The sequence below is a fragment of the Mus musculus genome, chromosome 13 (assembly GCF_000001635.26).
Source record: "Mus musculus strain C57BL/6J chromosome 13, GRCm38.p6 C57BL/6J".
NCBI classification, from domain to species: Eukaryota; Metazoa; Chordata; class Mammalia; order Rodentia; family Muridae; genus Mus; species Mus musculus.
In genome coordinates this window covers 103,832,880-103,847,166 of record NC_000079.6, presented here as the reverse complement: position 1 = coordinate 103,847,166, position 14,287 = coordinate 103,832,880, and the positions used below count along the sequence as shown (strand labels likewise).

Genomic DNA, 14,287 nt, shown 5'->3' with positions numbered 1-14,287 from the left:
GAGATGGCTTAGCATAATAACCCTCTTTTGGAGGTCCTGAGTTCAATTCCCAGCAATCACATGGTGGCTTAAAACCACTTGTAATGGCTTCTGATGCCCTTTTCTGGCATGCAGGTGTATATGCAGATAGAGCACTCATAATGTAAAATATATAAATAAACAAATCTTGAAAAACAGAAAAAACTAAAAACCAAAACAAAGAAACAAAACAAAACAACAACTAGCACACAGTGGTCTGGGGTTGCAATTCAGTTGTAGAGTGTCTAGCATTCAGGAAACCCCGTATTACATTCTCAGCACTTAGAAGTGAAAGTGAGAGGATCAGAAATGTAAGGTGATCTTTAGCTTCATAAAGAACTGGATGCCCTATCTTTAAACAAAACACATAAAAAAAAGTCAGTCCTGTTGTTCTTTCTTGTTTTGTGGCATTTTTAGTCTGGACATAGCAATTTACAAAGGAAAAGAAAAGCCAAACAAGGGTCTGATATAAATCATATTTGCGCACATACTCACATCTTCCATGTTTGTATGTTTTTGGAACTTAAGTGTGTGTGTTTTGCGTGTGGCATGTGCGTGTGTGTGTGTGTGTGTGTGTGTGTGTGTGTGTGTGTGTGTGTGTGTGTGTGTGTGAGAGAGAGAGAGAGAGAGAGAGAGAGAGAGAGAGAGCTACATGTTAAAACATTTTCCCTCTCTTTCCCACTCTATAATTTCTTTTATTTTGAGTAAGAGTTGCCAATTTTTCATATTTTGTATTATATAACTTTCATAGAGTGATAAAGAGTAGTTGAATGAATTACTTTAAGCCACTCCAGAAAACCTGTAGAAGGCTTTGGAGTTTAACATCATATATCTGATTGGATAAAGAATGATTGAGTTTATATTAAATATAAAGTTTCCTTACATTTTTATGTGGAATATGTATTTTGTGTACTTAGTGTAATCTATAGTATGTATAATCGACACCAAAGTAATTCATTTTATTTTATAACAAAATAGGTCATTATACCATTGAACCCTTTTATCCCTCCATCATGTTGAGCTATTAATGCTAAACAGAATTCTAAAATAGAATAAATTAATGATAACTCGAATTCTAAAATTGGAAGATCTAGAAGCTAGCCTTATTGTCCTAAATTTTTAGGGTCCTACTCAAAACCTATGTGTTTGCAGTGTTTAAATTTACAACTTCATGAATCTTTCTAAGAATAAAACCAAATCAGCTTCTAAGAAATAAAAGTTACACTGGTCATGATGAACAAATCTTAAAGCTAAAATACACTTGTTTTCATTTGTTTGTTTCTGGGTTTTGTTTTTTTCTAAGACAGAGTTTCTCTGTGTAACCCTGGCTGTCCTGGAGCTTGCTGTGTAGACCAGGCTGGCCTCGAACTCACAGAGATCAACCTGCCTCTGCCTTCTGAGTGCTGGAATTAAAGGCATGCGTTATCACCTCCCCTTAGAATTATTTATATAATAAAGATGATGCGTAATAGTTTTCTGTGATTATTGTAAAATATAGTAGCTTTTCTTTTACTTTCCTCTAGTTATGTTCATATCAGATAATGAAAGTTTTAATCCTGCATTGTGGGAAGAACAGAGAAAACAGCGGGCTCAAGTGGCATTTGAATGTGATGAAGACAAAGATGAAAGAGAGGCACCACCCAGGGTGAGTCTGTTAGCTTTTCTTTCAGGTGTGCTGACTAAATTTGGTACTGTATAACCTATGTTATATACTGTATACTATGTTATATACTGTATACCTATGTTATACTACCTGCAGTTACAGAGAAGTCTTGGCTCCATTGCTTACCCTAAAAGCACTTACTAATCCAAATTATTTCGCTACAAAAAAATTGAGATCAATATAAATCTGCCATTACAAGGTATATTTCAGAGAGAGATAGCGCTCACCATGGAGCTCTTGTCTGTCATGTAAAGGCCCAGAGTTTGATCCCTAGCACTGAAAGAAAGAAAAAAAGAAAGAGAGAGAGAGAGAGAGAGAAAACAGCCTAATTTGAAGTGAGTGAGTGTGTGTGTGTGTGTGTGTGAGAGAGAGAGAGAGAGAGAGAGAGAGAATTTTTTAAAAAACCATCATCTGTCTTCACAGTTCAGATGGATTATCCGTTAAGTGCTGAAATTGATGTTAGAAATACTAATATTTCATGTTTCTCTTATTTCTTAGGAGGGAAACTTAAAGAGATATCCAACACCATACCCAGATGAGCTTAAGAATATGGTCAAGACTGTTCAAACCATTGTACATAGATTAAAAGATGAAGAGACTAATGAAGAGTCTGGGAGAGATTTGAAGCAGCATGAAGATCAGCAAGTTGTAAATAAGGATAAGTGTGTGAAGGTTAGAAAACTCAATTCCAACTAATGATCTAAAGTGTTTGCAGTTTCCTGATGTTTTTTTTGACATAATTGATATGATCTTAATTATATACTAAATTTGTAGTTTTGTTTTCAGATGCCTAAATTGTGAACTTTCTGAATTCCCCATTGCTCATCTTTTATCAGGATAATGTCAAGATAGCTGCTAACAAAAATCATTGCCTGCTGAGCCCTTGAGAGGCAGAGGCAGGTAGATCTTTGAATTTGAGGCCTGATCTACAGAGCATGTTCCAGAATTGCCAGGACTACACAGAGAAACCCTGTCTCAAAAAACCAAAACCAAACCAAACCAAAAAGACTCCAAGGCTTTGAACTATAATATTTTCTGGGTGATGGCACATGCCTTTAATCCTAGCACTCAGGAGGCAGAGGCTGTCAAGGCCAGCCTAGTCTACAGAGTGAGTTGGAACTCACTCTGACAGCCAGAAAAATGGGCGGGGGGGCGGGGGGGGGATAGCTTAGCGGTTAAGAGCACTGACTGCTCTTCCAAAGGTCCTGAGTTCAAATCCCAGCAACCACATGGTGGCTCACAACCATCCGTGATGACATCTGACTTCCTCTTCTGGTGTGTCTGAAGACAACTACAGTGTACTTACATATAATAAATAAATTTAAAGAAAAAAAGCAAAACTGAACTAATAAGAGATGATTATCAGAGAGTTATTCTGCAAATATTCTTTCCCACTTAATGATACTGATCTACTTTATTTCAACTTTTAATAAATTGATATTATAGACATTTGATACTTCCTTGGAATGTTTCAGAAGCATTCACAAATTTCTTAAGCTATGCATTTCTTTAGTGAACTTTTCTTAGTGCTACTTAGCTCCAAACAAAAGTTCTGTCCTGTCATTAGAATCACTGTACATTCCACAGTGGGCAGAAATGTTTCATGATCTATCCTTTGTCATTGCGAACTAATTGACGCTCTCGACACCAGCCTTCCAGTCTTCTCGTAGAAAAGCAGCTTTTGCTAAATGATGTAATCATGTCCCTCTCTCTATCTCTGAGTCTAATTTACATGTTCATGGTTTCTGTAATATTAATTGAGAACTGGAAGTCGATATATTGCTTAATTTTATGTAATATTTAATAGAAGAATAGACATAAAACTTAAATGAGCTCTTTATCTTTTATGTAGACTTCAGAAAGTACTACAACAAAAAGCAAACTTGATGAAAGAGAAAAGTATATGAATTCTGTACAGAAAATGAGTGAGCCTGAAGCTGAGACCAATGGTGGAAATTTGCCAGTAACTGCAAGTATGAAGTTGTCTGGAAACCTGAAGCATATTGTTAACCATGATGATGTTTTTGAGGTATAACTTCATTCTGACATAATCATGAGAGTTTTCTATGTAGAATTTTATTGTTGTAAACAACAGAAGCCTGATAATATGACTGCAGAAAATACTAACATGTATTTATATTGAGGTATCCTTGAGAAATTTCAGACTGCCAAAATATCACTCATCACTTGAAATTTAATTTTTTTAACTCTTTGTAAGTAAATGACTAGTAAGTAAATTAGATAATGATGTGTCATGTAAAGTGAATAATCACAGTTGCTTTTATGTCTTTATTTTTTGCAGTAATGGAAATCAAGTTCAGTTAGTTGTACATAAGAGAGGCTCATGTTCTGTCTTTTGCATCCTCAGTCCTTGGTTTTATTTCTGTAACATCAAAATGAAAATTGAAGATGTAGATCAGTGGTAGTAGTGCCTCAGCTGGCATAGGCCCTGGATTCTGTCCTCAGCACTGTGAAAAAGGGGGGGTGGGACAAGAGAAAATACCTATTATGGGTATACCCAATCATTTAACTTACATAAGCATTCATCATTGAATGTTACCCTTGTTCAGTGTCTAAGAACCTAAATATAATCTCTACTATTAAAAGTTGTAGGTTTTGTTTTTGGTTTTTTTTTAAGGCAGGAGGCCTTTTTAAAAAGAGATAAACTCTAAGTGTACTGATTGAAAGCATATAATTTAATGACTTAAACAATTTACAAAGTTGTAAAACCATCACCACAGTTACTTGCAGAATATTTGTATAGCCACAGAAAGAAAAAGAAATGTCATCCTTTTTGTCCCTTTAAGGCTTTGCACGCCCCCCCCCCCCAGCTCTAAGCAACTAGTAAGTACTTTGCCTGTATAGATTTGTCTATTACTGCTCAGTAAGTGGTCTTTTATCGTTTCCTTCCCTTGGCATATTCTCTTGAAGTTCATACTGTGGTAATTCTCAGAACTGCATCTTATTTCTATGGTGTCTGAATAGTATTCTATTGAATTATATCTCAGGTATAAGTGAGACTGCTAAACATAGACAGAACTCTCAGTTTTCTGAGACTAAGTCTCCATAGCCCAGATAGTCCTGGAGCTCACTATGCAGCCCAAGCTGGTGTAACTCGTGATACTCCTCCTGTCTTAGCCTCTTGCATGCTAGGTGTATAGCTGTGAGCTACTGTGCCTCGCTGAACTCCACGGTGGCTCTGGTTCTCCCTTAACTCCAGTTCCAGAGGCTCAACACCCTCTTTTAACCTCCATGGTTATCACACACACACACACACAGTCATACATTCAAGCAAAACATTCATACACAAGAAATAAAAATAAATCTATAATGATATGAATAGAGATTGAAAACTATTTCATTAAAATAGTATTTTTGTACACCAAGAAATAGAGCTACCATGTGGGTGCTGGAAAATAAACCTTTGTCCTCTGCAAGACAGCAAGTGCTCTTAATTGCTGAGTGATCTCTCCACTATCCATATCTTTACTGTGGCACTTACAAACACATAAAAGTCCTTAGTACTGTTTGTTTCTTTTTCAGAGGAACAAGTTTTGTAAAGCATTTGCTTTAGTTTCATCTTAGTATGTAGGAATGATTTAACTGGCAAGAGAGCTCATTTCCTGCATGACATATGATATTAAAATTTCTATTAATAGTTGATGACTAACAAGTCATTTTCTTTTCTGACACTACTCAGTAGTAGGTAATCTGCAACAACTGTGGCGTATTACAGGAAATAAACATGGAAAATAACAATTCTGTTTTCAAAATAGGTAAAATATTTATAGTTCACATTAATAGTAGTCTATCGTAGAAGCCAAATATAGTTATGAAACTACTCAACACTTAGGCAAAGGCTCTGTTGAGGGACTCCAGAAGTTGAATTTTTGAAAAACAGGATTGTGCTGTGGTCATTTTTGTTTGCCAGTAACCTCACACTCTGGCACGTGACAACTACTGATACAGTGATAAGGCTTAGAGCCAGAAATGATCCATGAGAAGTTTTAATCTGTGGTTACAGTACTACTGTAGGTTTATTGCTGCACTTGAAAAAGTTGAGTCATGCAGCTTTGTCAACCATTTCCATTAACAGGCACTTTTATACATGGTCTGAGCAGTTGCTTCGTTTCCCTGTGATGTTTTTATGATATATTAATTCATTTAAAGAGTCCAAAGTTTAATTCTCGTATTTATCCCTTTTTTCTTTAAACTAGGAATCTGAAGAACTTTCTTCTGATGAAGAAATGAAAATGGCAGAGATGCGACCTCCATTAATTGAATCCTCGATTAATCAGCCCAAAGTTGTAGCACTTAGTAATAATAAAAAGGGTTAGTAATAATCAAAAAGGTTAGATGTTAAGAGGGGGAGGCATTAAGACTAGAAATCACCTAAGTAAGATGTATTAACTTTGTGGAAGTAAATTTCATTGGATGTCACATTTTTGAAACATTCTGAAAGCAAAATTTATAACTGCCTTTCTAAAATGTTGTTCTTATTTCCCATTTTTAAAGAAAGAGATTGGTAGGTCCTCTCCACTCCCATGCAGAGTTTGTTTGTAAGGGCATGTACATTAAAGGGATATAATTCTAGATTATAATTCCATTTCTATTGAGTATTTCCTAGATACATTTTCCTTGTGTGCTTAATTTTATCCATTTATATAGACAAATTTGAATTGTAGTGAGGCCAATGAAGGATTTTGCATATAATACATTGCATAGTTCCTGATATATACGATTTATACTATATAAACATTATTTTATTCCTATCTATTCCAGAATGATAAATATTAAGTGCTTTTCCCCAACTTTCGCCAGCTAATTGTCACCTATGTCATCACACAACTCTTGCGACTTGTGCCTGATCAGCTTGCGCTATCTCTGCCAAATGCTTATCCAGACGGTTGCTTTCATAGAGCTAATGATACTACCAAGGTGGCTCTTGGCCAGCTTGGGTTTATAAGGATACTTAAAAACGATTGAGTACTTTATTTAACAGTTGCTTAGGTACTAGGCAGTTGTTACTTAGCTGTTTAACAGTTGGTTGTAGTAATAGCCCCATAAAAAGTACTTCAAAGGCTGTCTAACATTATTTTTTACACATTAAGGAACTAAGACTCAAGTACCTTGAGGTTGGAGTTCCTAAACCATTTGAGCCCTATTTCTAAAAACAATAAACTATCTTTAATCGATATGTGGGTATGTCTGAGTACATTAGACCCTTGAGTTGGCTAGAGTTGACTTCTTTATAAAGAGCTTTTTTACAACTATTTTCAAATTCCTTTTAAACTTGTGCTTTAGTAGATATGAACAGTTTCCTTTTCGTTGTTCTAAACAACCACCTCACACATGGAGAGATTACCACTTTATAAACAGGTCTTTGAGGTGGAGAGATACAGAGGACCCACGCTTGGTTCCCAGCACCCACATTGGGCAGCTCACTCTAACTTCAGCTGCAGGGGATATGATACCTTTGACTTCTGAGCACCTTCAGTCAAATGCACATACACACACAGGCATACATATAAAAGTAAATGTTTACATTTGAAATAAAGGAACCGACCCTTGAAATTTTGATTTTGTTTACATATTGATTACATTGCTCAATTTTATTATCAAGATAGGCTGAAAAATATTACACATTCATATGAAATAATTCCTTGACTAGATGAACTATAGGAGGTTGTAAATATATATTTTTATTATGAGTTCTTAAAATCAAAAGGACGTTCATTCACCAAAATGAGTTAGTAGCCTTTGAAAATTGTGCAGAAAGCGAAGTCAAATTTTGGGTACCCTACATTACATTAAAAATTCGATTACAACTTTTAAATTTTTGAATTTTTGTATATTTTCGGATTTAATTTTCAGAGATACCACTGATTATCTTACCGACTTAATTTATCACCTCAGACATACAATCAGTGCAAACGCTTTCCATGAATTCTTAGTGAATTTATCACTGCGCTTCAATACTTTCTTCTTTTTTCAGATGATGCGAAGGATGCAGACTCTTTATCCGATGAAGTCACACACAACAGTAATCAGAATAACAGCAACTGTTCTTCTCCGTCCCGAATGTCTGATTCAGTGTCTCTTAATACTGACAGCAGTCAAGACACGTCACTCTGTTCTCCCGTGAAACAGACTCCCGTGGATAGTAACTCCAAAGTCAGGTCTGTGTGCATTTGAACAAATGTATTTACTTATACAATAAATAGAAACAATAATACAAATAATAAATATAGGGCTAAACATAAATGGTTTCACAGATATATAAGTGGCTTATGCAATAAATTTCTTTACTCCATTTTTAAAGTAATTGAGTAGTGATTGTTAGTGTCTGCTTAGTTGCAAAGATGTCCTGGAATTCAGAAGCCCATGAACCACACAGCTCAGAGGTGTGACATGGGAGCCCAGGATCCGTGAAGCTCTGAGGGGAAGTCTCCTGAGCAGAGGCTTTGCAGCTCCCAAGGAGGCCATCCCGGGGATGCTCAGCTCAGCAGCCTCAGCTCTGCTCCTTTTCTTCCCTTCTTTTCTCCTTTGCTCCCAAGCTGCCTCTGATGAGTCACACCAGGCAGTAAATGCCATAAGATTCACTGGGAGCCCAGGGTGGAGGAATGAATCCAGACAGCATTGGCTGCTTCTGTTCCCAGGAGTGCACAGCAAGGAATTGAACAAAGGGCAGGGCTTATATAGGGGGCGGAGCTTTTCAGGGCAGATTTCCAGAGTGAGGATTGTAAGCCCTGATTTGGAAAGCTGGGGATTAGTGGAGTTCTGTGGGACAGGGATGGATGGGTCTTCCTGCTCAGGGACTGGTGGCATTTTGTGGGAAGCTCAGGGATTGGTGGGTTCTCCTAGGCAGGGACTGGTGGCTTTTTTCCCCCACACCTTTCCCTAAATCAGTCAAGGGGTTGGGATGGGAAAACTCCAGTTGGCTTTGGCGAAGGTGCCTTGGTTGAGCTGCTTGGGGAGGCTGGAGAGGAGGTGGCCAGCTCCTGTGATGGTACCTCTGCTGGCAGCAAGCTGAGGAGGTGTCACTGTTTTCACAAATGTCGCCATTTTGACTGTTCCTGTGGCAGTACTTTACAGTGGAGGTAGCCACAGGCTAGGGAGGGAGCCATAGCTTTGACAGAGCTTGGCTCAGGGTCTACAGTGATTATAAAGTTGTTTTAAAACCATTTTTGTTTGGTTGAGAAAGAAACAGCAAAATACAATAAATTCTTAATCTTTAGGTGAAATGAAAGAAAATACAAATATTTCTAGGTGTCAAAACATATAAACAGCTGATTTGAGGAAGTTCAGATTAAAATAGTTATTTTTATCCTTAGAAACCATGTTAATTACTTCTCATTGCAGTGATAATACACCCTGGCCAAAAACAACGTATGGAAGAAATAGGGCTCTTTTGGCTTAAAGGAGGCCTGGCAGCAGGAAGCTGAGAGACCACACCTCTGTAGCTTTGCTTTATTTTTTCTTTCAGCTACTTTGTGTGGATTCTTCTCCTAAATGTCTCTTAACAATATCATCTCTAGCTTGGCTCAGCTTCTCCTGTCTTAACCGTCTTCTCTAACCCTACTCTCTGACCCTGCTCTTCTGTCACCTGGAACCTACTAAATCCAAAGACTGACTCTCTTAGCCTCTGCTGGGTTTTTTATATCCTTTCCTGTTCCCAAAATTCCAAGAGGCAACTGATAGTGAAGGGCATAGGGTCCTTTAAAGGGCCAGGCACACGAAGTAAATCATGCTACACACCCCCAACCACGTGCAGAAAGCAAGGAAGGCAAACTGGAAGTGTGGTGAGACTGTAAATTTGCAAGCCCTTTCCTCGTGTAATGCTCTGTTCCCTGTCCTCATTGGCTAATGGCCATGTCATAATGTAAAATGCTTTTGGGTTAAAAGTACTCATGATCTTTAACAGTCTTAAACTATTCAAAAGTCAGGTCTCTTCTCAATCTCAATACAGTCTCTTAACTGACTTCGCAGCCCATAAGATGTTTTAAAATGTGTGCTTCCAGGATATTATGGTGTGGCATATACATTACCATTCCATATTATCGTGTGGCATATACATTACCAGGATATTATCGTGTGGCATATACATCACCATTCCAAAGGGGAAGAATGAGGACACAGTGAGAAAATACTGAGCAAAACCCATCAGAGCAAACTCCAAATCCTATAGCTCCATGCCCAGTGCCCAGTGCCCAGTGCTGAGGTGGCTCTGCCCGTTTAGCTTTGAGGCCTGTGCATACATCTCTCAGTCGGGCTGGTTCCACTCTGTAATCAGTTCTTAGCAGTTATCTCATGGCTCTGGTATCTAACAGTTTAGGTTTTCTGCTGCAACCCAGGCTTTGCTTTTCAGGTTTCACGTACTTTACTTTCATAGCATCTCAGCTTTGCCAGACATTGCCTGTCCTCAGGGACTCTCTGAAACCATATAGGAGTTTCCATGGCCACAGTCACGGCCAAATTCTTTGCCAACATATCAACGAATGGCATGCACAATAGTTGCTAAAACCGTTTTTTTCTTCCCTCTGAAACTTGTTGATCAGGACCTCTCCTAGCCTCTTTACTCGCACTGCTGCTGTCTTCCAGTTTCCTACTGGAGTGGCCTGGAAGCTCTGCTTAACATTTTCAGTATAGCCTTCAAAGGTTTTCCAAAAGTGAACTTGGTCAGCAATGACCCCGCTCTCTGGTGCCAGTTTCTGTCTTACCTTCTTTTTGTTGCTGTGATAATATACCGTAACCAAATGTGACTTTTGGGGAAAGTTTATTATGGCTTATGGTTGCAAAGGGCGAGTTTTTATGGTGGGAGGGTCGTGGCTGCAGGCAGTTGAAAGATCACATCTCCAACTACAGCTAGAAAGTAGCGAACAAATTGGAAATGAGACAAAGCTATAAACTTTCAAAGCTGGCCTCTAGAAATATTCTTTCTCCAGCAAGATCCCCATGCTCTAAAAGTTCCCCAAAATAGCATTGTTGACTAGAGACCAAGCGTTTCCATACATGAGCTTCTGTGGGACATTTCTCATTCAGACCACTCTGGAAATGCTGGGTCATTCACGGGAGATGCCATTAAAGGTTCACTCACATGCTCTTATTTGGTGCTATATATCTGGCCTTAATTTTGTAGGAAAAAATCTTTTGAGAGAAAACTATGCAAACTTTAACCTTTTACTCTGGGTTTAGTAGAAGTTTAAAGTAGTTTTATTACTAACCTTCAAAGATACTTGGTCACCAGAATAAGGTCAAAGCAAGGCCATGCTGCGCATGCCGTCTGTCGACTAGGAGTCTGAGGGAAGGTTTAGGCTGCCTCTGAACCACATACTGGTTTTACAGATATTTTAAACCCTAACTAGAGAAAATTGATCTTAAGTTGCAGACTTATTTAAGTAAAAGCTGTTACTTGTCTTACTATAAAAAGAATACTAATTTTCTGTCTGAGTATGAATACAGATATTATACTATACGTTCTCTTAATTTTATGCTATAGACTTGGTACAGTGCTGATTTTATAATTACATGTTAAAGAAAATGCTTAATTTGTTGAATTACAAAACTTTCCTAATATTGTTGAAAACTGATACGGTACAAATCATTCTTTCGTATAACAAAGTCAAGGTGTTAAGCAAGGAGTATAGCAGAAGCTTTTATGTGTTGTTTTAATAATGAACTATAACTTTTGTATAGTTTCAAGATCTAGATATGCTTATTCTGTACCACCACATAGAAATAAAATAGTTTCTGTAGTTTTATAACGATAAATTTATAAAAATTTGCCAGATTGTGCCAGAGAGTAATGTTCGGGCATAGTTTCTCTTTTGATCCCTTTATAAACTTAAGTGTTTATGCAGTTTTGTTTTAGTTTAACTTAATTATATACATATTTGTGAGTAATAACCACTTGTTAAGAATAGTAGCTTGTGATTAGTACAGTTAATGTAAAGCTTCAAAATTCCTTGTGCCATTTACTTATTTACTGAAGTTACTGTCTGACTCTCAGTATATTTTTCCCACCTTGAAGCATTTAAAGTTTTAGCACATTTGTGAAAAGGCACAGAAGGCACATCATTCTATGCATAGTGTTCTTAGCATAGTCCTAGTAACCTGTTGTGTAACAAACTGTAGTGCCTATGTTGATGTTAAATTAGTCTTGGTGTTATAGATGACTTTTAGCTGTTTTACTTGTTTCTCTAACAATAAAAATCTCTGCTTGACAAAAGCTTTTGATTAACTTTAACTGATATTTAACACAAAATGTGTACATATCAATGGGGTATTGTATTGATACTTGTATATGGTAATAAAGGTCTTGTTCCGGAGCTCCCACAATTCTTTTACCTGTGTTAGCTATATAACTAATAGTTACTAATGATCAAAAAAACTTGCTGGTTTTTGCTTTTTGTTTTGTTTTGTTTTTTACTTTCTCATAAAATTCTCTTTTATTTTAGACAAGAAGATGAAAATTTTAACAGCCTTTTACAAAATGGAGTTAATTTAAACAATTCACCAGAGGAAAAATTCAAAATTAATGATAAAAAGGATTTTAAGTTACCTGAGTATGATTTGAATATTGAAGAACAGTTAGTTCTGATTGAAAAAGACATTGATTCAAAAGCCACATCTGATGACTCTCGCCAGTTAGACCATATCAACATGAATATTAATAAACTTGTGACCAATAATATTTTTCAACCAGAAGTAATGGAAAGATCAAAGATGCAGGATATAGTACTTGGAACAGGCTTTTTAAGTATTCATCCTAAAAATGAGGCTGAGCACATAGAAAATGGGGCTAAGTTTCCGAATTTGGAGTCCATAAATAAGGTAAATGGTCTTTGTGAGGACACTGCACCGTCTCCTGGTAGGGTTGAACCACAGAAGGCCAGTTCTTCTGCTGACGTGGGCATTTCTAAAAGCACGGAAGATCTATCTCCTCAGAGAAGTGGTCCAACTGGAGCTGTTGTGAAATCTCATAGTATAACTAACATGGAGACTGGAGGTTTAAAAATCTATGACATTCTTGGTGATGATGGCCCTCAGCCGCCAAGTGCAGCAGTTAAAATCGCATCTGCTGTGGATGGGAAGAACATAGTCAGAAGCAAGTCTGCCACACTGCTGTATGATCAGCCCCTGCAGGTGTTCACTGCTGCCTCCTCATCTTCTGAGTTACTGTCAGGTACAAAGGCAGTTTTCAAGTTTGATTCAAATCACAACCCTGAAGAGCCAGATATAATAAGAGCTGCCACAGTATCTGGCCCACAGTCTACACCTCACCTGTATGGTCCCCCACAATATAATGTCCAGTACAGTGGCAGTGCTACAGTGAAAGACACCTTGTGGCACCCTAAACAGAATCCACAAATAGATCCTGTCAGTTTTCCTCCTCAGCGCCTTCCAAGATCTGAGAGTGCAGAAAATCACAGTTATGCAAAGCATTCTGCCAACATGAATTTCTCTAACCATAACAATGTTAGAGCCAATACTGGATACCACTTACAACAGAGACTTGCCCCAGCCAGGCATGGAGAAATGTGGGCTATCTCCCCGAATGACCGACTAGTGCCAGCAGTCACTCGGACTACTATTCAGAGACAGAGTAGCGTGTCTTCAACGGCTTCTGTAAATCTCGGTGACCCCACAAGGCGTACTGAAGGAGATTACTTATCGTACAGAGAGTTACATTCAATGGGAAGAACTCCAGTCATGTCAGGATCACAGAGACCTCTTTCTGCACGAGCGTACAGCATCGATGGCCCAAATACATCCAGGCCTCAGAGTGCCCGTCCCTCTATTAATGAAATACCAGAGAGAACTATGTCAGTTAGTGATTTCAATTACTCACGGACTAGTCCTTCAAAAAGACCAAATACAAGGGTCGGGTCTGAACATTCTCTGTTAGATCCTCCAGGAAAAAGCAAGGTTCCTCATGACTGGCGGGAACAAGTACTACGACACATTGAGGCCAAAAAGTTAGAAAAGGTAATTGAACTGAGTTTTTCATTCTCTTTCTTAATTTATTTTTCTTAGAAATGGTTCATCCTTTGTTTTTATTTAGTAAAACAAGACACTCTGAGTTATCTACTTATAGTCTGTTTTCCCCTGTTGTTGGGAACATAGCTCTATATTTAACTGAAGTCAGGACAGGTGAGCTGGTATGTAAGCTGCTTTAGAACTCTTCAAGTCTTCGATGGACATGCTTGTATGTCTCTTGTAGCTAGTACACACATACAGTATGTATACCATCTATGTTCATTGCTTTCTGCTCACTACCATTGATTATGTAAATATTGTAAGAAAATAGCAGTTTAGTATATAATTACTAAAATAACAGAAAATGTATTTCTAAGTGTAAATATTTCATCAAAACAACTTTTTTCCCTCCAGTTTGTATTAAATGAACTAACATCATCACTGACACAGATGACTCTGGCATGGCATTGCTCTTGACATTGCTAGATTGCATTTCTGGTGTACTTGAACAAGTCAGTTGAGTGTTTTGTGGCTGTACTACAAATGGACATGTTGGTAAAATAACTAATGCTTGTGTTCTTCATAACATTATTGGTAAATTGTGTCTTTTGAAAGGAATTAACAAAC

General features: G+C 37.6%; 1 protein-coding gene across 4 annotated transcripts in view; it reads left to right on the top strand.

The window, feature by feature from the left end:
* The window catches only part of Erbin (Erbb2 interacting protein), a 101,801-nt gene that overhangs the window by 73,420 nt on the left and 14,094 nt on the right, over positions 1 to 14,287 (top strand). For all 4 annotated transcript variants that reach the window (NM_001289474.1, NM_001289473.1, NM_001289475.1 and 1 more), the window contains exons 16-21: positions 1,542 to 1,663; positions 2,180 to 2,353; positions 3,534 to 3,710; positions 5,899 to 6,013; positions 7,677 to 7,860; positions 12,139 to 13,669. In NM_001289474.1, coding sequence (NP_001276403.1) covers positions 1,542 to 1,663; positions 2,180 to 2,353; positions 3,534 to 3,710; positions 5,899 to 6,013; positions 7,677 to 7,860; positions 12,139 to 13,669 — 2,303 coding nt within the window. The remainder of the gene's footprint in view (positions 1 to 1,541; positions 1,664 to 2,179; positions 2,354 to 3,533; positions 3,711 to 5,898; positions 6,014 to 7,676; positions 7,861 to 12,138; positions 13,670 to 14,287) is intronic.